This window comes from Arachis duranensis, chromosome 5 (assembly GCF_000817695.3).
Source record: "Arachis duranensis cultivar V14167 chromosome 5, aradu.V14167.gnm2.J7QH, whole genome shotgun sequence".
Classification (NCBI taxonomy): Eukaryota; Viridiplantae; Streptophyta; class Magnoliopsida; order Fabales; family Fabaceae; genus Arachis; species Arachis duranensis.
The window spans coordinates 17,587,323-17,610,488 of NC_029776.3; the positions used below are offsets into that span (position 1 = coordinate 17,587,323).

General features: G+C 36.2%; 2 protein-coding genes across 2 annotated transcripts; both read left to right on the top strand.

Annotated features, from left to right (window-relative positions):
• The first annotated feature begins 16,050 nt into the window (after positions 1-16,050).
• On the top strand, positions 16,051-20,550 carry LOC107488472 (uncharacterized). The gene is made up of 12 exons (XM_016109222.3): positions 16,051-16,536; positions 16,625-16,729; positions 16,836-16,893; positions 16,981-17,061; positions 17,161-17,232; positions 17,333-17,580; positions 17,678-17,749; positions 18,074-18,190; positions 18,277-18,358; positions 18,480-18,526; positions 18,808-18,889; positions 20,246-20,550. The coding sequence occupies exons 1-12, from the start codon at positions 16,304-16,306 to the stop codon at positions 20,327-20,329; spliced, it is 1,281 nt and encodes a 426-aa protein (XP_015964708.1). The 5' UTR covers positions 16,051-16,303; the 3' UTR covers positions 20,330-20,550.
• A 671-nt stretch (positions 20,551-21,221) lies between these two features.
• Positions 21,222-23,088, top strand: LOC127739593 (histone acetyltransferase MCC1-like). Its single transcript, XM_016109184.3, has 5 exons — positions 21,222-21,337; positions 21,525-21,690; positions 21,862-21,973; positions 22,482-22,710; positions 22,823-23,088. Exons 1-5 carry the CDS (start codon positions 21,222-21,224, stop codon positions 22,920-22,922), a joined length of 723 nt encoding a protein of 240 aa, XP_015964670.1. The 3' UTR covers positions 22,923-23,088.
• The last annotated feature ends 78 nt before the right edge of the window (positions 23,089-23,166 follow it).

A 23,166-nucleotide genomic window follows, 5' to 3' on the forward strand; every position in this document is an offset into this window, starting at 1 on the left:
ATATACATGAGTTTTCAAAAAAATGCTAGAAAAATTAAAACATGTAATTAACACCAAACTTAAAATTTGACTCTAGACTCAAACAAGAAACATAAAAAAAATTTTTGGTTTTTATGATTTTATTAAATTTTTTTGTATTTTTTGAAAATAAAAATAAAAAGCTCAAACATAAAATAAAATTACCCAATCTAAGCAACAAGATGAACTGTCAGTTGTCCAAACTCAAACAATCTTCGGCAACAGCGCCAAAAACTTGGTGCACGGAATTGTGATACACAACTCCGATACAACTAACCAACAAGTGCACTGGGTCATCCAAGTAATACCTTACGTGAGTAAGGGTCGATCCCACAGAGATTGTTGGCTTGAAGCAAGCTATGGTCATCCTGTAAATCTCAGTCGGGCGGATTCAGAATGTTATGAGAGTTTAGATAAACATGGCAAGCTGTATGTTGGGGGATCACCGTTGTCAATGGCTACCGTCCGTCCTCTCAGTGAAAATGGTCCGGCTACGGGTTACGTAAAGCTAATCATCTGTCGGCTCTCACTTGTGTTGGAATAAGATCCAATGATCCTTGTGCGCACTGTCACTGCACCCAACAATCATGAGTTTGAAGCTCGTCACAGTCATCCCATCCCAGATCCTGCTCGGAATACCACAGATAAGGTTTAGACTTTTCGGATCTCAAGAATGCTGCCAATTGATTCTAGCTTATACCACGAAGACTCTGATTTCACGGAATTGAAAGGCTCTATTGTCAGGAGAGACAATCATGCGTTGTGAACCAGGAACCCAAGAGATACACACTCAAGCTCTCGCAGATAGAACGGAAGTGGTTGTCAAGCACGCATTCATAAGGGAGGATGATGATGAGTGTTATAGATCATCACATCCATCAGATTGAAGTACGAGTGAATATCTTAGAATAAGAATAAGTGTGAATTGAATAGAAAAGCAATAGTACTTTGCATTGATTCATGAGGAACAATAGAGCTCCACACCTTAATCTATGAGGTGTAGAAACTCCACCATTGAAAATACAAAAGTGATGAAAGTCCAGGCATGGCCGAATGGCCAGCCCCCAAAACGTGATCAAGAGATCAAAAGTGATCCAAAGATATCAATACAATAGTAAAAAGTGCTATTTATACTAAACTAGTAAACTAGGTTTACAGAAAATGAGTAGATAGTGCAGAAATCCACTTTCGGGGCCCACTTGGTGTGTGTTTGGGCTGAGTATTGAAGCTTTCACGTGCATAGGCTCTTCTTGGAGTTTAAACGCCAGTTTTGGTGCTAGTTTGGGCATTTAGCTCCAGCTTTGGTGCTAGTTCTGGCGTTTTACGCTAGAAAAGGGTCTCTAGTAGACATTTAGACGCCAGTTTGGGCCATCGAATCTCGGGTAAAGTATAAACTATTATACATTGCTAGAAAGCCCAAGATGTCTACTTTCCAATGCAATTGAGAGCGCGCCAATTGGGTTTCTTTAGCTCCTGAAAATCCACTTCAAGTGCAGGGAGGTCAGAATCCAACAATATCTGTAGTCCTTTCTCAACCTCTGAATTAGATTTTTGCTTAGGTCCCTCAATTTCAGCTAAAAATTATCTGAAATCACAGAAAAATACACAAACTCATAGTAAAGTCCAGAAATATAATTTTTTCATAAAAACTAATAAAAATATAATAAAAAGTAACTAAAACATACTAAAAACTACCTAAAAATAATGCCAAAAAGCATATAAATTATCTGCTCATCAGTGCTCTAGGCATATGACCGGAAAGTCAACATTCTTCATCAAGCTTGATAAGTATGATGGAGGCTTTGTTACTTTCGGTGACAATGAAAAAGGAAAAATAGTGGCCATAGGAAAAAGTGGGTAAGAATTTCTCTTCTTTCATTAATGATGTTTTGCTTGTTGATGAATTAAAGCACAATCTACTAAGCATTAGCCAATTATGTGATCTTGGTTATTTGGTTATTTTTAGAAAATTGGATTGCTTAGTTATTTGTGAAAAATCCGGTAAAATTTTGTTTGAAGCAAAAAGATGTTATAATATATATGGATTAACTCTAGAGGATTTAAAAGATCAAAAAGTAACATGTTTCACTTCTCTTGAATCTGAAAAATGACTTTGGTATAAGAAATTGGGTCATGCAAGCATGTACCAAATTTCTAAGCTTGTTAAGACAAACTTGGTTAGAGGAATTCCTAATATTAAATTTGATAAGGATATTACTTGTGATGCTTGTCTACTAGGCAAACAAGTAAGATCTTCTTTTAAACCAAAAGATGAAATTTCCACAAAAAGGTAATTGAAAAGTTACATATTGATCTTTTTGGTCCAACTAGAACTCAAAGTTTGGGTGGTAAATACTATGGTTTGGTGGTGGTAGATGATTACTCTAGATTTGGTTGGGTTCCCTTCTTAGCTCACAAGAATGATGCATTTCATGCTTTTTTCTCTCTTTGTAAAAAGATACAAAATAAAAAAGATTTGAAAATTGCTCACTTGAGAAGTGATCATGGAAATGAGTTTGAAAATCAATATTTTGAAAAACTTTGTGATGAATTTGGTATTGCTCATAACCTTTCATGTCCTAGAACTCCTCAACAAAATGGGATAGTTGAAAGAAAGAATAGAAGCCTTCAAGAAATGACTAGGGAAGTGCTTTGTGAAAATGATGTACGAAAAGTTTTGTGGGCTGAAGCTGTAACACATCTTGCTATATTCTTAATAGAACCATCATTAGAAAAGGTTTGAAGAAAACTCCATATGAGCTTTAGAAAGGAACCCCACCTAATCTTAAGTATTTTCATATTTTTGGATGTAAATGTTTTGTACTTAATAAAGAAAATTTTGGAAAATTTGATCCAAAATCTTATGAAGGAATGTTTGTTGGATATTCCACCACTAGCAAAGCATTTAGGATTTACCTCAAAGAACATAGAACTATTGAGGAATCCATACATGTGTCTTTTTGTGATTTTAACTCTATTCCAAGTGCTGTGTTAAATGATGATGCAGGTAGTGAAACTGATGTGAATCAACAAGCCAGCCAAGAAAATCCCAAGTCTGTCCCAGCTATTGAATCTGTCTGTCTAGAAACGTCTCTTCAGAATGAAAGAGACATTTTTGTTTTGTCTCCTGAACAAGCCAGAGAATCCAAAACAAAGTTGCCTACTGAAACTCGTCAAGGCATAACCTTTTCTCAAAGGCCATGTGAATGGAAATTTTTGAAGGGTTACCCTCATAAATTCATCATTGGTGATCCTTCACAAGGCATAACCACTAGATCCTCAAGCAAGAAGCAAATGGAACCAAGTAATGTTGCCTTTTTGTCCCAATTAGAATCTCTCAATATGAAGCAAGATCTTGAAGACCCCTCATGGGTTAAAGCCATGGAGGAAGAGCTAGCACAATTTGAAAAGAATGAGGTTTGGACTCTTGTATCAAATCCAAATGGTAAAAAGGTAACCGGTACAAAATGGATTTTTAAAAATAAATTGGATGAGGATGATAGTGTTGTTCGTAACAAGGCTAGACTAGTGGCCCAAGGTTACGATCAAGAGGAAGGTATTAATTTTGATGAGTCATTTGCTCCAGTAGCAAGAATGAAAGTAATTAGGTTGCTTCTTGCCTATGCTGCCCACAAGGGTTTTAAAATATTTCAAATGGATGTCAAATGTACTTTTCTTAATAGTTTTATAGATAGGGAAGTATTTGTGGCTCAACCCCCCGATTTTGAAAGCAAAGAGTTTCCAAATCATGTTTTTAAACTCTTAAAGGCTCTTTATGACCTTAGGCAAGCTCCAAGACTTGGTATGAAAGACTTAGTGCCTTCTTGTTGGAAAATAATTTTCAAAGGGGTACCACCGATACTACTTTGTTTATAAAAGAATCTAATGATGATATCTTGCTTGTCCAAGTTTATATGGATGACATTGTGTTTGGTTCAGCCAACGAATCCTTGTGTGAAGAGTTTGGAAAACTTATGACTAGTGAGTCTGAAATGAGTTTGATGGGAGAACTAACTTTCTTTCTTGGTCTTCAAATCAAACAAACTCCTAGTGGTATTTTTATTCACCAAGGTAAATATGCCAAAGAGTTAATCAATAAATTTGGTCTTGAAAATTCCAAACCAATGGAAACTCCTATGCATCCAAACACAAAACTTGACAAGGATGAAAATGGAAAAAATGTGGATGAAACAAAGTATAGAGGAATGATAGGATCCCTCATGTATCTTACATCCTCTAGGCCGGATATTGTTCAAAGTATGGGTGTGTGTTCAAGGTTTTAATCTCACCTAAAAGAATCCCATCTTTCGGCCGTTAAAAGAATCATTAGATACATTAAAGGCACTTGTGATCTTGGCTTATGGTATCCTAAATCTAATAAATTCTGTGCAGTGGAGTTTTGTGATGCAGATTATGCGGGAGACCGAGTGGATAGAAGAAGTACTTCCAGAATGTGTTGCTTCCTTGGAAGCTCACTAAATATGTGGTCAAGCAAGAAGTAAGCCACGGTTGCTCTGTTTATGGCTAAAGCTGAATATATATCTGTCGCTGTATGTTGTTCATAATTAATTTGGTTAAAAACTCAATTGGAAGATTACAAATTAAAAATCAATAGTATACCTCTGTTTTGTTATAACATGAGTGCAATAAAAATTTTAAAAAATCATGTACTGCACTCTAGAACCAAGCACATTGAGGTTCGATATCACTTTATTAGGGAACATGTGCAAAAGGGTACTATTGATATCCAATTTGTAAAATCTCAACAAACAACTTGCTAACATTTTCACTAAACCACTATGTGAAGATAAATTTTGTTCATTAAGAAATAGCTTGGGATGATGGATTTAAGTCTTGTTGAAAAAAATGTGATTTTCATGCCTCTGTTTGTTTTTGTCTCATAGGCAGCAGGGAGACAAATCTGGCACATGATGCAATAAGTCTTCAAACAGGAAGAGACTGAACTTTGGTACCTTGGACTGAAGCCCATTCCATGATACTGGCTCATTAATTTTTTTGGCATCATGGTTTTAATGAATTATTTTTAAGAAGGATTTCACATCATATCTTCAAAAAAAGGGAGTTTTTGTCAAATCAAATCTTTTTCTCATATCTTCTCCCACTTTTCAAGAAAAGGTCCTTTCAGTTATTCTTTTTGATTTTTAAATTCCTTGTTAAAATTGTTTTTCATTAAATGCTGAATGCTTTAATTGAGATTTTCCCACTAAGCATTTATGATGGTTTAACCTCTCTCTCCACCTTCCACTCTCTTCGGCCCTCTCTTCGACTTTCCCCTCTCCATTTTACTCTCTTTATTATGAGGAAGAAACTTGCCACTCGCCGTAGCACCCGAACCCCCATAACCCCAAATCCTCCATTTTCCAAAGATCCACAATTCCATACACACATACATATTTATTCACATTCAACATCTTCACCCTCTTCTCACTCAACAGATTCCTTCGCATGGAAGGGAATCCATGCAAGGGCGTCGTCAAAGAAGGAAGCTGCTTCATAAAAAAGGAGTAAAAAGGGAAAGGAGCAAGTTCCTGAAGAGGAAGAAGAATCACCACTTCCATCTCCACGACCGTCACCACTACCACGACGTTCCACCCCTCATCCCTCAAGTCGGACTCAACGTTCAAAAAGGCCAATCTTTCATGACACTAGAGAACCGTCAAACTTGGACTCATTGGACTTCAAAAATAAATATGTTAAAAGCCACTCCCACTTTGATCCTGCCCATTTCATATCTTGTGCTGCTTTTGAGTTTCACTCCCAAGTCTTGGTAAATCGTAATCTCTGTGCCTCTTTTGTGGTTAATCTAGAAAATCTTTCTGAAAAAGGCATTGATTTCACTGCATATTTTGATGATCTGAAATGGTCTCCTATTTTCAAAATTTGAAAACCAGTTTACCCAAATTTGGTATGTGAATTCTATGCCAACATGATGTTTCATGATGGTGTACTGCATTCATATGTTTAAAAGGTTCACCTCACTTTGAATCGTGATAATGTAAGTGCGGCTTTGGGGTACCAAGATGAAGGAGCCAGGGCTTACATGTCTGGTAAATGGGATAACCATGTTGGGGTTTCCCTCCAAGTGGCTCTGACTCGGGTGTGCAAATATTTTTTCTGCCCTTGAAGGCACAAATCTCACCCATAAAGCTCTCGGTCCTGTGCGAGCCTTGCTTCAACGTATCATTAATCATGTTTTGATGCCTCAAAGTGGTTCTTACCAGAGGGTTACGGTTTGTGACACCCTTGTGCTATTTGCTATTCTCAATTCTGCTTCAATCTCTTTTGCTTATCTTATGATCAGACACATGTGGGACTGTGTCCACAGTGATAAGAAAGCCAATCTCCCATATTGTATGTTTCTGACATGCATCTTTAAGTACTTTAATGTGGATCTCAGCAATGAGCCAGCTAAGAACAGGGTTTCCACAATTAAAGGCGGAGGGGTTCCCGATTCTGTAAAAGGGAAAAAGGGCAAGAGTTCAACGGCATCAATAATTTCTGATAGCGAAAGTGAAAGTCTTCCTCCTGAATCTTCTTAATTTTCTGAAACTATCAAGGTTGTTCTGAATGAGTTCTCCAATATGTCCAGCATGATGGTCAAGTCCTATAAAGAGGCTCGAAAACAAGCCTATGAAAATGAGAAGGCCTGGACCAAATGCCATGAAAGGATAAATCTGCTAATTAAGAGCTTGGAGACTACTAGCAAGGACATGGCTCATTCTGAAGGAGAAGACGATCATCTTGATTTTGACATCAATCTTTCTGATGCCTAAAGATTTGCTCACTGCTGCTTATGCTCTTGGACAATATTTCTTTTGTTGTTTTTTGGACTTAGTTTCACTTGAACTGTTTTATGTTGGGATGACTGTACTCAATAACTTTGACACTCTGTTTGTATTTTAATATCAATGTTTTGCATTACATTGTTGTTTTATCTATTTTGCAGGTTTTCTCCTTGATGACAAAAGGGGGAGGAAAATTAAAAAAGGGCTGAATTGAAAATAGATTTGGGGCTGCCAGTGCTCTAATTCTTGTGCTCTATTTTTGAGCCCTCTGATCTTATCAGATGTTTCACTCTATTTTGATTATTGTTACATGCCATATTTTTTATGCTCTGTTTTTGTGGCTGAACACTGTGTTGCTTGCTATGATTTGCTGCTTTGTTGGCAAGAAATTTTTTTATGCTTTGAATATGTTACTTTGAGCAGTATGTTAGATCTTGAGTATTGATCATTTATTCGATATGTACTCTGATCGACTCTGTTTCATATATTTCAAGAGAAATTTTTGAGAAGCATGTTTTCTTATTATGTTTATAAAAATGTATTTTTCCAAAATCAGGCTCTTACTTGATAAATATGGTTTTGCTTCTTTAGGTTCCATGTTTTGATAATATAAAAACTTTTTTAATAACTGTTTGAGCATGCCTACAGGTACTGCTTCCATTGGATATATGCACACATTTAGGGGGAGCAGTTTGATCAATTGAAAGGGGGAGGATTCGGTCAAATCTTCAAGGGAGTTCTCTAATCCTAATCTTTTTCAATTTATTTTTAATAATGTTTGTCATCAAGGGGGAGATTGATGAGTTTGGAAAACTTGAATTATTATGATGATCAAACATTATTAAAAATATTAATTAGAAAAATTGCTAATTTAATATTTGCTTCCAATTGTTTGGTTAATGGGTTTGTTAGTGTGCAGGAAAAATAAAATAAATTTTTATGTTGGGCTAAAAAGCAATATAAGCCCAATGTGATGAAAATGTGATTAGCCTTTGTGCAAAAATATTCCATGCAATGTGGCTGAATTGTTTAAAAGGGAGAGCAAAGCTAATTGGGCCAGAAAACTAGTGTGTAGCCCAAAATAATTATTCTTTGTAAACCAACAAAGTCTTTGGTCCAAAATTGAAGAAGAAGAGAATGGATCAAAGATGGTTCGGTTACCTACTCCCCATTGTGGATTGGAATTCAAAATCAAACTTGGTTAATTGCATAGGTAACCGAAACTGAAAATTAAATTGAGTTAATTTTACATTGAATGTTTTGTCTCTTCTCTCTTCTCTCTCTTTTTTTGCTATTCGGTCATTTCACTCAGGAAAGAAGAGTGAACAAGTTATCATAAGCGAAGTACAGATATAGTAAAGCAAATGGAAGAAGAAAAGGCTAGGCTGATGATGACCTATGAAGAAGGAAGATCCGAAGCATGGTGTGGCTAGATCTTTGCCATTGAAGGCAAGATTTTGAAGAGAAGCTTCAAGATCTTCCATGCCAAGAATAGGAAAGATCTACCTCGGTCAGAGAAGAAGATCTCAGTGGATAAAGCTCATTTTCATTTTTGGTACTCCAAGATAGAAGATAGTTACTAGAGCTACAAAGAGGAAGAAGCAAATATGGAAAGGAAGGAGTTGTCAAGGATCAGAGGTTCATCAAGGGTAAGAGTTCTTTCTTGGAGCCAAAGTCAAGATTAAGGGTTCAGAGTGAAAGAACTTGATGAGAAGGGTTGAGAGAGGTACATGCATGTTGGTTTGCTTTCGGTTTTCCCTCTCTCTTCTCTCTGTCCGAACCTCTGCTACTCTGGGTTGGAGAAGAAGTTGCTTGGTTAAACTGGTTTCACCCTTGGAAGCTTCCCCTTCTATAATAAGGTTGAACGGCCAAGGGTTGAGGCAAGGAGAGAAAGCACTGAATTCTCATAGCTACCCGAAGCTAACAGAGTTCTTCTCCTTGAATGAGTTTCACTTTATTTTCTTTTCTTTAGTTTTGTCTGTCTGAGTCTCATGGTAAAAGGAAAACATGGTGAGGTTTGTAAGAAAAAGCCAGTGAGAGGAAAAAGGCAGTGAGCAAAATTAAAGAAAAAGTCATAGATGTCTCAGAGTTTCTTTGTACATCTATATATTGTGTTTCATGATCCTGTGAGGATTCTCTTGTAAGTTGGGTTAGCACTTTGCAGTTGAAAGCTTAGTAGGAGTCCAAGTCAAATTCAGATTTGGGGATAGAATCTAGATTTGTCCCAGATAGGAATGGGTAGTTCCTAGAAAAGAATTGGTGTATGTAATATGATGATTATAGTGAAATTCCATCACTGTTGTGATGGAGACTGGATGTAGGCTGCATTGCACTTAACAGCTGAACCAGGATACTTCTGGGTGTGATTCTCTCTTTCTCTTCTACTCCTATTCTATTTCTGCTGTGTTGGAGACAAAAATGAAAAATATCTCCTAACCGTTTACGAGACAAAAAGAAAATGTCTCTTGACTTGTTATGAGACAAAAGCAGAAATATCTCCTAAAGTTTCTTTGAAAAAGTAGCAATTAATATTCAGCAAAGAATGGCTAAGATTCAACCCCCTTCTCTTAGCCACCGATTACCATAAAATGCAAACGACATAAACTCGAAAGATCAGCCATTCCTGGCTGCTCGGCCCGAGGAAAAAACACCTCCAAAAGGGAAGAAGACGAGAAAATAATAACTTGTTGGATTGTTGGATAGGTTACTTTATAATGTTATGGAATTTATATTTTTTATGTTAGATTGTTGGACATGTTACTTTTTAATGATTTTGGGATTATTAGTACTTTAGTAGTGTGCATTTATACTATGTCAAGTAGTATTAAATTTATAGACTAAGTTATTATTTTTTATTTAAAAAATCGCAAATCCAAACCGATCCAAACCGCTTGTGATCGGATCGGATTGGATTTTCAAAAAAAAAAAAAGAAATGCATCCGAATCGAACCAAACTGCACCGCGTACACCCCTTACTTAGTAGGCCAGACTAGTAATATATTTAATTGGTCTGAGTCTAACCTGTAGCCTATTATAATCTTTATTTTAAGTACTAAGTGTTCATACCCCAGTCCGAGCTACAAGGTCCGGGCTAGACTAAGACAAACCGGCCGACCTCTTTCTGAGTTACTCGACCACCAACCTCACTATAAAGAGGTCGGGCAAACCGCCGCAGGAGACCCAAGAAAGGCCCAAGGAGGCCCAAAAAGAAGGGTCACCGCCCACTAGAAGGCGGCTGGCCAAAAGATAACGATCTCACCCACAAAAGATAAGATAAGATAACAAACTTATCTCAAAGGAAGGTCGTCAAGCACTAATATAAATACACTAGAGCACCCAGTATAACTCATACTCCAATTCTACAAAAAACCTGCCAAAAGCCTGTACTGACTTAAGCATCGGAGTCTTTTGCAGATACCACCCCCCTCCGGTGAATGAGGACCAGCAACGCCTCCCACTCCAACAAGTCGGACATGATAGCCTTGATCAATCCAGAAGATCTTATCCGAGATCGACCTTTCAGTTTTAGGTAACCCACGGAACACTAAGTCTGATTAATTTTCTTTTAAAAAAATATTTATATGCAATATACTAAATTCAATTTTTTAATAATATCTAAACTTTTAAAGTATTAAAATATAAAAAATAGTTATAATAAAGTATAACAAATTTAAAATTTTTAATAACTATTTTAATTATAAAAAATATTTTTGTATTCATTTATAATTTAACAGACTTAAGTAGGCCTCACAAAATTATTAGACTATTTTGTGAGTCTAGGCCTAACCTATTAATAAAATTAGGCTTTTAAATTAAATTGTATTTAAAACTATTTTATAATAGGCCAAGTTAAACTGAATGCAGGCCTCTGGTAAATGACCTGACATATTTCCACCCCTACTTACCATACTACTCTTTCACTCTCAATTTCTCTCAAAGAACTTACTTTCAATCTCTAAAATGACCACAGAAGCCTTACCCCCATCCCATTTTAACGGCTCCAAACTGTTATTGCATATGTTGTTCTCGGAGCATACTTGTCTCCTGCATATAAATAAATTTTAAAGTAGTCAACACGCAGGGGACGTGGTGCTGTCATTGTGCCACGTGGTGAATCTTCGCAGAGAATTTCTAAAAAGTTATGACGAATCTCTAGCCACCTTTTAAAAAGCAGTCAACAAGTAGGGGTATATTGTTGCCATCGCGTCACATGGCGAATCTTTGTAGAAAATCTTTGATAAAATTGTGATGAATCTCTGCAATGAATTTCTAATAAAGTATCACACAAGGTGTGTGTTGTGTCATATTTCTCTAAACATATATAATACTAAAAATATTTCAAATGTCAATATTCTACAAAAATATTTTTTTAACAAAAGGAGCTCAACACAGTGAAGTGGAGCAAAAGCAACAAAGAGCACAAAATTACAAGACGCTAAACACAAATAAAAAATATATAATCCGTTATCATCTCCAACATTGCCATCAACAACCAAACGGATCAATACCATCCTAAGCCCTGTAACTCAAAAATGACTTAGTCTTGATTTCTTCAACACCTGTCTTTGAATTCTGGAAAACTCTTATATTCCGTTCTAACCAAATATTCCAAATAACTGCAAAGAAGCCTATCAGCCACTTTTTTTGCTCAGACTTACAAGCTGGTATTCCAATCCAACTCTCAAAAAACTCTTTAACAGTCCCCGGCATGGTCCAAGATCTACCAGCACACGTCAGCCAAGCACACCATACCTGCCACGTAAACTCACAACCAAAAAATAAATGATGCACAAATTCTACATCTTTCTTACACAAAATACAGATATTATCATCATGATTAATAATCCCGAGTCTAGTCAGTCTCTCTTTCGTGTTGATTCTGCCTACTTAAACGAACCATGCAAAAAGTTCAACTCTTGGAGGAACCAAGCCTCTCCAAATGATGCTAGTGAAACTATAGCTTGTGATGTCCTCCGAGAGAGTCTCTTTCTGCAGCACCTGCACAAATGAGTTAGTGAAAAAATACCTTTTTGTCAAATTTCCATATAACTGTATCCTCTCTGTCAATGTATAATTTCACAATCCCGTAACTGGTTATGAAGTTGGTTCAGCAACTGTAACTCCCATTGGAACAGTTCTCTCTTCCATTCGAAGTTTCATACCCACTCTAACCCATCCCAGAACCCACAATCCCTTATTACAGATCCTTGTTGGTTTGAAACAAAGAAAAATCTTGAAAAACTATCTTTCAAAGAGCCACTTTTTAGCTAACCGTCCTCCCAAAAGTGAATACGTTTGCCATTTCCCACCTCCATAGACAAACCACTAATCATCATATCTCTCACCTATGGCTCCTTTATATTAAGCTGGCAAATATCTTTCCATGGGCCTCCTCTTGACGGTAAAGGTTATTTTGACAGCATTAAAGTTGGGTTCAAATGATTACAAGAACATACAACCTTCTTCTATAACGGGCAGTCCTCCTTTGAGAAGCGCCACCACCACTTGAACAGAAGCGCCGCATTTCTGAGTAATGCATCCCCTACCCCCAAACCACCTAGCTTCTTCGGAGCTTGAACCACCTCCCATTTCACGAGTGGTATACCATTATTCCCATCTTCTTTACTCCATAAAAACCTTTTCTGTAGCCCAATTATCTTATCTGCAACCGCTTTTGCCATCTTATACAAGCTTAAGTAGTAAACTGGTAGGCTATTAAGAATAGATTTGATGAGAACCAACTTACCAGCTTTGTTGAGAGATTTAGCTTTCCATAAGCTCAGCTTATCTTCCACCTTGTCTATGATAGGTTTCCAAGTCTCCACCAAGTGAGGATTTGCGCCTAAGGGAATCCCCAAGTGCCTGACAGGTAACACAGCTTTCGTACATCCCAACAAACCACACATATTCGTCACCCATTTCTTCTCACAATTGACTAAAATCAAGCTAGACTTGTCAAAGTTAATACTCAGGCCAGATATTAACTCAAAACAACGCAGAAGTCTCTTGTAATTCAAAACTGTCTCCATTTTCTGAGGACAAAATAAGATTGTGTCATCTGTGAATTGGAGATGCGATAACTCTATGTTATCTCGTCCCACCAGTAGTGGAGATATACATCCATTCCTAACCGCCTCACCCACCATCCTGTGCAGCACGTCAACGACCAGAACAAACAGAAAAGGAGAGAGGGGGTCTCCTTGTCTGAGTCCTCTCTCCATCTTGAACGTCTTGGAAGGTGATCAATTGATCAACACTGACATAGACGTTGTGGTCACACATTCCTTTACCCATGCCCTCCATCTAAAACCAAAGCCCATATTCTACAGCACTATATCCACAAAGCTCCATCTCACCCTGTCGTATGCTTTCTGAAAGTCTAATTTGACAATTGCCGCCTGCTTCCTTCGCATCTTCAGCCATTGGACCATCTCACAAGCAATGAGAGCACCATCATGTATTTTGCAGCCCTTTACAAACGCAGACTAAGTCTCCCCCACTAAGCGTGGCATCACTAAGCGCATTCTTCTTACCAACACTTTTGATATCACCTTATAAACACAACCAACCATACTAATCGGTCTTAGGTCTTTGATTTTCTTGACCCCCACAAATTTTGGAGCTAGTGCCACCCATGTTACATTAGCCTTGGTGGTAGCTTCACACTTTGAAAAAAACCCAACATAGCTATAGTGAATTCCTGGCCAATCTCATCCCAACATTTCTTTATGAAGTTCATATTATACCCATCACTACCTGGTGCTTTACTAGACTCACAATCCCAAACTGCCTCTCGTATCTCCTCCGCTGATGGCATTTTCTCTAGCACAGCTGCCTCTTCGTCATCAATCCGTTTTACCAACCCATCACGGATGCCAATAATAGGAGCATGTTCCTGTCGATATAGATCTTTATAAAAACCTATAATTGCAATCTGTATTCTGGCCTGATTCCACACCAATCTTCCATTAACTACTAAAGAATCAATTATGTTGCTCCTCCTTCTAGCCGATGCTAGGTTGTGGAAGTACCTAGTGTTCTTGTCCATATCTCTAGCATGTTAAGATCGAGACATCTGCTTCCAATGAATCTCATTTCTAGCATACCACTTCGCACAGCAAGTCACAAGAGCCTTCCGTCTAGCCTCCATTGTTTCATCATAAGTACTAGAACTAACAATGTCATCAATCTTCTTAATCTCTTCCTCAAACTTCTTAATCATGTTGTCCATGTCCCCAAAATTGTCCTTGTTCCATCTCCTTAATGGAACTATCAACGTCTTCAGCTTATTTATGAACTGATCGTCACCCAAGTTCCTCCACTCATCCTTAACCATCCTCAGAAATCCTTCATGAGTAAACCAGGAATCCAGACTACGAAAAGGTCTTGGATCCCCCCATAGTCTTGTATCCTCAAGGATCAATGGGCAATGATTTAACAGCCCTCTCGGACCCCCTTTCAAGCGAGTATCTGGGAACTCCTCAAGCCACTCTAGACTGACCAGAATCCTATCAATGCGGCTGCAAGATTGACCTCGAAACCATGTGAATTTTCAATTAGTTAGCGGTAAATCTACAACTTGTAAATCTTGCACCCACTCCTTAAAATCCTATGCAGATGCTGGTAGACTAACAACGTCTTTCCTTTCCTCTAGTCGTAGTATCTCATTAAAGTCTCCCATGAAATAAAACGGAACCTGACATAAACCCACCATATAGCTTAACTCTTCCCACATCACCAGTTTCTCACTCTGCACATGTGCACCATATACCAAGTAGAAAGCACAGTTAAAATTATTTTTAGTCAGCATATCTTCAATACAAAGCCAACCATCCCCTTTATAGCAATTCGACCGTACAAATAAAAAATTATCCCACATTAACAATAAACCGCCAGAGGATCCAACTGGTTCCACATATACCTAGTCCACAGTGTCACCACCCCACAACCGTGCTACATCAAACCTAGTCACTACCTCCCTCTTAGTTTCAATCAAACCTAGCATATTCAACCTATACTTTTTCTTCAACTCTTTCACCATACTCAATTTCCCCTTCCCTCCTAGACCTGTAACATTCCAACAGCTATAAATTATTTAAAGGAACTTCTACACACCTTGTTCTGTTGTTTGGGTCTGCTCCTCCTAGATTTTTCCTTTTGTTTTGCCATCTTTCTTTTTGTTGCGATAGTTTCATTTTGACTTTGTAAAATTGCCATGATGTCTTCTTCATCACATAAAAAACTGCACCAGACTCCACTGCTAGCTTCTACGTTTCTTTGTTATCTGTTGATTGTCCTTCCTGAGTAAGCCACTTATCAGTGTTTGGTTTTGTCCCTTCAATTTCTGTCTCCGAACCAGCATCCTTCGTACCCCTTTCGTTCACAATGTCATGACCCACACCGTTATCTACCCCTCCAACCTTTCCCAACTTACTCACCCTGCCCCGACGAAACATGTATTGACCTCCATGTTTAGCCCGGTCGCTTGCTTCACCAACGCATCCCTCCACACCCAGTTCAGCATCGAGACCATCCACCATTTTCTGCGCTACCCTACTCTCTCTATCAATGCTGTACTCTACCGAATCTTGGCTACCGTTCGTCGCATCCCAATCGGGCCGACGATCCACCCCTCTTCTCATCGCACAGGGTTGCGAGTTGCCTTCATAACGCACATCTAGGTGGTCTTCATCGATCCCTGAAGGATAGCTTACGCAACTTTTCCAACGTTGCGCGACGCTGCTGAAACCAAGGAGCTTCTGCCCCGACCCAGATGCACGTGTACCCTCTTGACTCGGCCTAGGATCCCGTGCGCGTGTTTGTTGCGGCTGTGCTCCCACCATCAGCCCTTCTAACCAACTTTTTTATATAAAAATAAAAAATATTAGAGAATCATCAAAATTTATTATTTTTAGTTATTAGTTAATCATTAATATATAAAATATAAAATAAAATATATTATTAAATTATTAAACTAAAATAATTGAATTAATAATTAAATAATAATAAAAATAAATAAATTTTAACAGTCCCTAATATTTCTCATTAAAAATAATTTCACGGCTTGTTGACGAATGACAATCAATTAAATTATTGATTGATTTTTTGAATACATACACTTGGTGACTATACACTGTTTTGATATTCCGGTCTTATTACGGAAACAAAAAAAACCCTTCATGTTTTTAAAATTGATTACTCAACCGGTCACATCCTGTCAATGCAACAAATTCGAATTAATTTTGGTGCAAACATTTTTTCTACGCCTGCAATGGCTGCAAATCAGTATGCAATATGCATGCTTTTCTTTTTCCCATAGTATTTTTTAACTTGTTAGGGCAATAACTGAGTGTGTGTTATTATGATTGGTGATAGGAAAAGATGTTGAGTTATGACCACTCAATTGGTGATAGTAATACTAGTTTTCTTATCCAGTAGCAGTAGCAGTAGCAGTAGCAGTAAGCGGCGCCTTCACCACCATGGCCATGCTTGTTTCTTCTTCTTCCTCCTCTTCTTCTTCTTCTCCCCATTCCCTCTCTTTCACCCGTTCTCTTCACAACGCACTTTCCCCATTCTCCATAACATTCACACTCACACGCTCTCACTCTCCCAAACGCGCACCACCATCTTTCAAAGCCACCCTCATCACCAACTCCGATTCCTTCCAAGTAGGTCGCGCCATTGGCAGCTACGGTTTCATGAATGTCACTAGGTCAACCTTCCCTCTTCTTTCTTCTTTCTTCTTCTATCTTCTGTCTTCTATTTCGCCAAAATTTCACTCTTTCTCGTTCATTCTTCAGCTATTCAGCTTTTCCCTCTGCCCTAGAAGGCAACGATTATTCATACGCTGATTTCGGAGCTGGTCTCAAGACTCAAGATGTTGGAGAAGGCAGTGTTAAAATCAGGTACTTACTTAGTTACTTACATTGATTCAAACAAACGAATCCCCTAAATTCCGATTAGAAACAAAAAAAATCACTGATTATGATACTCATGGCAGCACCATTGCAGGCTCTATGAAGGTAGGGTTTCCCAGGGTCCACTCAGAGGTACCCCTGTTATTTTCAAGGTAATCACTTTTGGCATTCTTTCTCTTTTTCTCCGTTTTGGACTTAGAGTTCTTATTCATTGAGCGCATATGCGATAATGTATGAAGGTTTATCCTGGAAAGCGAGCTGGTGGAATTGAGGCTGATATGATGGCTGCTAATGAGTTGAATGCTCACTCCTTTCTTCAAGTTAGATCATACTATATATGCTTCAATTGATTGCTTGAATCTGAGTTTCCTTTAATCCTATTTGTTTTGTTTGGTTTGGTTTCCATTTTTATCTTACAGAGCAATTCTAAAGGTATTGTTCAGAATCTTGTGTTACTTGTTGGTGGTTTTGAAACTATTACTGGGGAGCAGGTTTGTCCTGTGAAATCATTATCTTATGTTCTTTTCGTTTTCTATACCGAGCATTGTGTTTTCTTTAATCTTCTTGGAGAAATAAATCTACCTGTTCCAGTGGCTTGCTTTTCGCGATGATGGGAAATATAGTGCAGCGGATTATGCAAAATTTGCGAGTGATAGGGTATCAAGAGACCGAGCTTCGGGAGAATTGTCTTCCTGGAATCGCTTTGAGCAAGAACAATCGATCAAGAGAAAGCAAATTTTTGTGATAAAGCTGCTCCAAGGTGCTATGAGAGGTCTAGCTTACATGCATGACAATAACAGATTGCACCAGAGTCTTGGACCATTTTCTGTGATGCTCAAGTAAGCAATGGCAACACTTTTACCTTTGTCATGATTTTTCTTTCGCCATGTATTTCTCCATTGCTCTATCTTCAATGTGTTTGCAACATGGTGGCAGCACCATTTCAGAAAGAGAAGCTCGGTATTTGATTCCAAGACTTCGAGATCTGGCCTTTTCTGTTGATGTCAGGTAAGGTAATTGTTTACCTATCCCCTTTCTTATGAATTAACGTATCCCTGACACATTGATATACTGTTGATACTTCATTTGAATATGCCAAACAAATTGTATTTTATTGTTCTATTACTTTCTATCCTTACTTCCTTCCCTTTTATCTTTTTTGAAAAAATAGTTTTGTAACTTTCTGTGAACTTCGAATTTCTAATGTGCAATGCAATATATATCCTGCTTATCTGCACGTGGTAGGATGGCACTGTGTTGAATTCGTTTTGCATACATTGCAAGCTGAAATAGATCAAGATATAAATAGTGTTGTATGATTAATCGTTCCAGCTACTCAGAACTAGAAGAGGATCCAAGATCACTTGCAGATGGTCTCTGGAGGCGAGCAACAGCTGCTGGTGCATTCACGCGTATGGAGAAAAGAGCCTTTGCAATAGCTGATGACATGTAAGTTCTCAGAATTCTGTTCATTGAAGAAGTCTATTTCAACATCTTTTCCAGGTTATCTATTTAGTTTATGAGTTCCAATACAGATACGAAGCGGGTCTTCTTTTTGCGTACATGGCTTTTGTTCCATTTTGCGAAGCTGGCGCAATGGATGGCCTTGCCTTGCAAGTAAGCTCTGCTGCCCTTATATGACTTCATCTTTGGCAGCCCATAATTCTTTTTCTGTGGAAGTGTTCCTTATCATAAGATTAGATATTCACCGGTGTTTTTTCTTGACCACAAAATTCAGAGACTTTTAGAGAACACTTTCCAACTTGATCTTGAAGCAACACGAGAGTAAGATTTCTTCTATTTTATATTCTTGCTAAACCAATATTGTTTCCTCTGTTTGTGGCATAAGCAAAAAAATTTAGTGAGCTTGAGTTGCTGATAAGAACAAAAGCTGAAATAGAAATACTTGGAACAGCAACTCATCATTTATTGATATTTGATAGTTGATGCATTGTTTTCATCCCGTTCAACTAAGTTCCTATACATAGCAAATATACTTCACACGGCACACAATAGTAGATCCTTGCTTAATTTTGTCTCATCTTGTTTTCTTCTTCCACCGGCAGGTATTGTATGGAAGATGACCGATTAGCGAAGGCTGTCGAGTTCCTCGATCTTGGAGATGGTGCTGGTTGGGAGTTACTTCAGGTATTAATTTATATGTTAGAGTAAAAGCAATATTTCGGTCCTTGTAAAATTTTACTTATACCTTTGATTATTAGTATATTCTTCCAATCCCTCGGAAAAATCCTTATTTTCTTCATTCTCTTGGCTGAAAATGCTCCTTCCATGATAAAGAAATTCTTGAATGTATTATTGTAGTGAAGTTATGTAATTAAGCAAAGAAGTCGAGTAAAGTACCAATCCGGTCCCTGTCCATTTTCCAAAATGATAAGACGACCCTTAACCAAAAACACGTTCCATTATGGTCCCTGACCCTGTACTCTGTCTGCCAACCCGGTCCTTTGGTAAGTTTCATGGCGAAAACTCGACGGAAATTGCTGACGTGTTAGGTTAAAAAATGGACAGGGACCTAGTTGTCTCTAAATTTAAATTGGTTAGGGGTTTATTTGTCCATATTATTTTTTAAACAATATTTTTTATTTTTTTTATTCATTATATTAATATTCTTTTTTTAATAAATAAGTACAAACTAATTAATAAATTATTCAAATTTAAAAATATCCTAATAAATACATTATTTGATATATAGTAAACTTTTTTTGACTAATAACATTTAATTTTTTATCTCTTTAAACTAAATTAATAATTCTATGTGATATCTTTGCAATAAAATACACTATGAGTAGGCTACTAATACTAAATGAAATAAAACATAATAGAATTATTAATTTAGTTAAGAGATAAAAAATTAAATTTGTTACTAGTCAAAAAAAGTTTACTATATATCAAATAATGTGTTCATTAGTTATAATACTAATAGTATATCATAGGGTTATTATTATTAATGTATTAACTGAATTTTAATGTTTATTATTTATATATTTAAAAATTATATTTGAAAATTATTTATTTGGTTTCATAATAAATGATATTTTTAAATTTGAATAATTTATTAATTAGTTTGTACTTCTTTATTAAAAAAAGAATATCAATATAATGAATAAAATATAATTTAAAATATTGTTTAAAAAATAATAAGGACAAATAAACCCCTAACCAATTTAAATTTAGAGACAATTAGGTTCCTATCCATTTTTTAACCTAACACGTAAGCAATTTCCGTCGAATTTTCGCTGTGAAATTGATAGAAGGACCGGGTTGGCAGACGGAGTACAGGGTTAGGGACCGTAATGGAACGTATTTTTGGTTAAGGGTCGTCTTGTCATTTTGAGAAATGGACAGGGACCGGATTAGTACTTTACTCTAAAGAAGTCATATTGTCTTTTCTGCTAGCACCATTTTTTCAACAGAAGTAGGTTTTGTTGTTATTCCAAACGTTGACTATTCTAATTCCGGAATATTGTTATCATGATTTTTCAGGCAATGCTTAATGCTGATTTTCGAAAGAGACCAATTGCGCAGGCCGTTCTCAATCATAGGTTTATGACTGGGGATGTTCTTTGAGTTTCATGGCATCTCTCGCAATTATATATGTTAAATTTGTCCGCAAATATTCCATGTTTGCTTGAAAGAAATGTCTTGAATATATGCATTGCTTTCAACAAGTAGCAGTGCTTGTGTAAATAGTATAATACTCTAATAATATATAATATTCATAATATTTAAGAATATATAGAAATAGCAATGAAAACTTGGCACCCTACTGTATTATTTGTTTTGTCTCATGAGTCACGACCATGTTTAATTCTCTCTTTTCTTCTATTTATTTATTATTTTTAGTTTTTGTTATTATTTTGGTGGGTGGCTTCTTAACATATTTGTATAATTCATACTACTAGCCAAAAAACATTAATTGCAGAGTGCCAAGTATTAGCTTAGAAGGATAGTTAGGACCTTCCAATGGGTTGCGTTGTTGAATTTTTGTTAAGATTCTAAGACATTTTAGGTTGTCTTAGATAGATTCTTTTCCAAGGTTCCAAAATTTCCATTTGCCTTGTGAGAATTCCTAACCAATTTGTGAATGAATCCATTAAGGGTTATTGGGAATATAATATATTCTAGACGACCTATGCAGATATAGTGGGGTTTATTTTTTTATTTATTTTTTAATGGACTCAGTATATTATCTATCTATCTATCATGAAGCTTAATCTGGTTAGACATAAATAATCTGTATTATTTGGCCATTTGGGTGTACATAGAAAAATATAATACATGATTATGCAATATGACTATGTTAATTTATAATCTCCAATATATAATCAAAATACACACAAACAACATAATAGAGAAAGGTCAGGTCTGCAAGATTCTTTTCGTTGTTGGGAAGCATATAATATATTAATCCATATATAAATATCATTGTCTAATATGCATGCAGTAATTAATCATAACAATGGCAACAAGCACAAAGGTGCACAATGAACCACCGCCAGGAATACGTCTCAGGCCCCTACTACTTTCTGACCTTGCGACTCTGCTGGATATTCATGACAAAATATTCCCCCACGGGTGAGACCATGGTTATAAATATTACTTACATATAAAAAATCAGTTACTATATATACGTTGGTTAATCTATTTTTAATACTTTTAATTTGTATTTTATATACCCAACAACTTGGATATTTTTTGAAAAGATATATAATTATCATGACAATGATCACAGTAGTGTAGTTGGAAATTAATTAATTTTCAGGAATGAAGACCCTTCATTATTTTACGAACAAATGTTATCAAATGAAGATTCTGATGACAAGATGATGACATTGGGAGCTGTTGACAGTAGTAGGCCAGATGATAAAAGTGATGAAATCATTGGATACGTAGTCACAACTAAAATTGTTAATGCAAGCGACAGTGAGGTTCATATATAATCGATCCCACTTAGTTAATTCCTTTAAATATAATTGTGGCATCAAATATCAAATTCTTGATATATCTCTTTTCCATTGTATTCTGATATTAAGTTGTCAGTAAAAACACATGAATAATTCCATATCTAACCCTTATGATCGTTATTATTATTATTGTAGATAGCGGATAATATAGTTGCAGCAGGTGAGTCATCAGATAAATTAGACAATAAGAGTTTGGTGTATGTTATGTGGCTGGGAGTATTGGAAGCATATAGGAATCGAGGAATAGGTAGGAGTAGTTTATTTTTAGAATAATTCTGAAATTTGTCAAAAATTTTAAAAATATTTTTAAGTTTTATTTTGTTTTAATTTTGTCTTAAAATTTTTTTATCTGCATCTAATATACTCTTGATATCTAAATTTAAGATCAATCTAACAATAATACATAAAAGTAATACTTGATTTATTTGTATTGAGAGTTGTTCTTATGAAATTATTGTTGATTTGGTATTAAATTTTTTGAAAAATTAGTTGCCAAGAGTATATTTAATGCAAATTAAAAACTTTTAGAATAAAATTAAAATAAAATAAAACTTATGAGTATTTTTAAAATTTTTGTCAAACCTCGAAAATAAATATTATAATGTATCCTTATTTTTATTATATTATATTGATATTTTTCATTTTAGCTAGTTAGTTGCTGTTATTATTGGTGAATTATTTATATATACAATTATGTCACGTGTACCCACAAAATTAACTACTAAATTAACCAACGCATTATTTATATGGTGCAGGAACTTATTTGATGAGGGAGGTTATAAAGTATGCTTCGAGGATTCCAACATGCGTGGGCATTTACCTGCACGCGGTTGCTGAGAATAAGGCAGCAATTAAGTTGTACAAGAAATTGAAGTTCAAGTGTGTTAGAAGGTTAAGGAACTATTATCCAATCAATGGCAAGCTTTATGATGGATTATTATTCGTCCACTGTCTTAATGGTGCACGCTGTTATCGCTCACCAAAGTATATATTCGTTAACATATTTATGTACGATGCACATGTGAATATATATATTAATTATATTACTACTAACTCAGAAATACAATTAATTTTTATATATATATTTTTTTTTCAGAGATGTTGTGACATTAATGTTGGGGCACGTGAGAAGTGGGTTGAAGTCAGTGGGTACTAGGCTGCGCAAGATTAAACAAGAAAGGCAGCACCGTTCATGAACATATTTAAATTTGTTCTTTTTCTTCTTTTATTTATTTATTTATTATTTACTGTATATTTCAATAGAAAAATTTCATCTTACAAATGATTTGGTAGTGCAGAATAAATTGTGCATATATAATATAATGTTTGAGTAAATCACAATCCCTCTCTCCCCCTTTATTTTTCCCCTTAACTTGTGTCACAAGCTGATTTCTTAAAAAATACGATTATAGGATTATATTGTTTAAATAAATAAAGAAG

Excerpts from the sequence above, each read along its gene's own strand:
- LOC127739593 (XM_016109184.3), top strand. The coding sequence starts at position 21,222 with ATGGCAACAAGCACAAAGGTGCACAATGAACCACCGCCAGGAATACGT. Across the intron at positions 21,338-21,524 it reads GACAAAATATTCCCCCACGG|GAATGAAGACCCTTCATTAT; the intron begins GTGAGACCATGG and ends ATTAATTTTCAG. Across the intron at positions 21,691-21,861 it reads TTAATGCAAGCGACAGTGAG|ATAGCGGATAATATAGTTGC; the intron begins GTTCATATATAA and ends TTATTATTGTAG.
- LOC107488472 (XM_016109222.3), top strand. The coding sequence starts at position 16,304 with ATGGCCATGCTTGTTTCTTCTTCTTCCTCCTCTTCTTCTTCTTCTCCC. Across the intron at positions 17,750-18,073 it reads GCCTTTTCTGTTGATGTCAG|CTACTCAGAACTAGAAGAGG; the intron begins GTAAGGTAATTG and ends TAATCGTTCCAG. Across the intron at positions 18,191-18,276 it reads TTTGCAATAGCTGATGACAT|ATACGAAGCGGGTCTTCTTT; the intron begins GTAAGTTCTCAG and ends GTTCCAATACAG.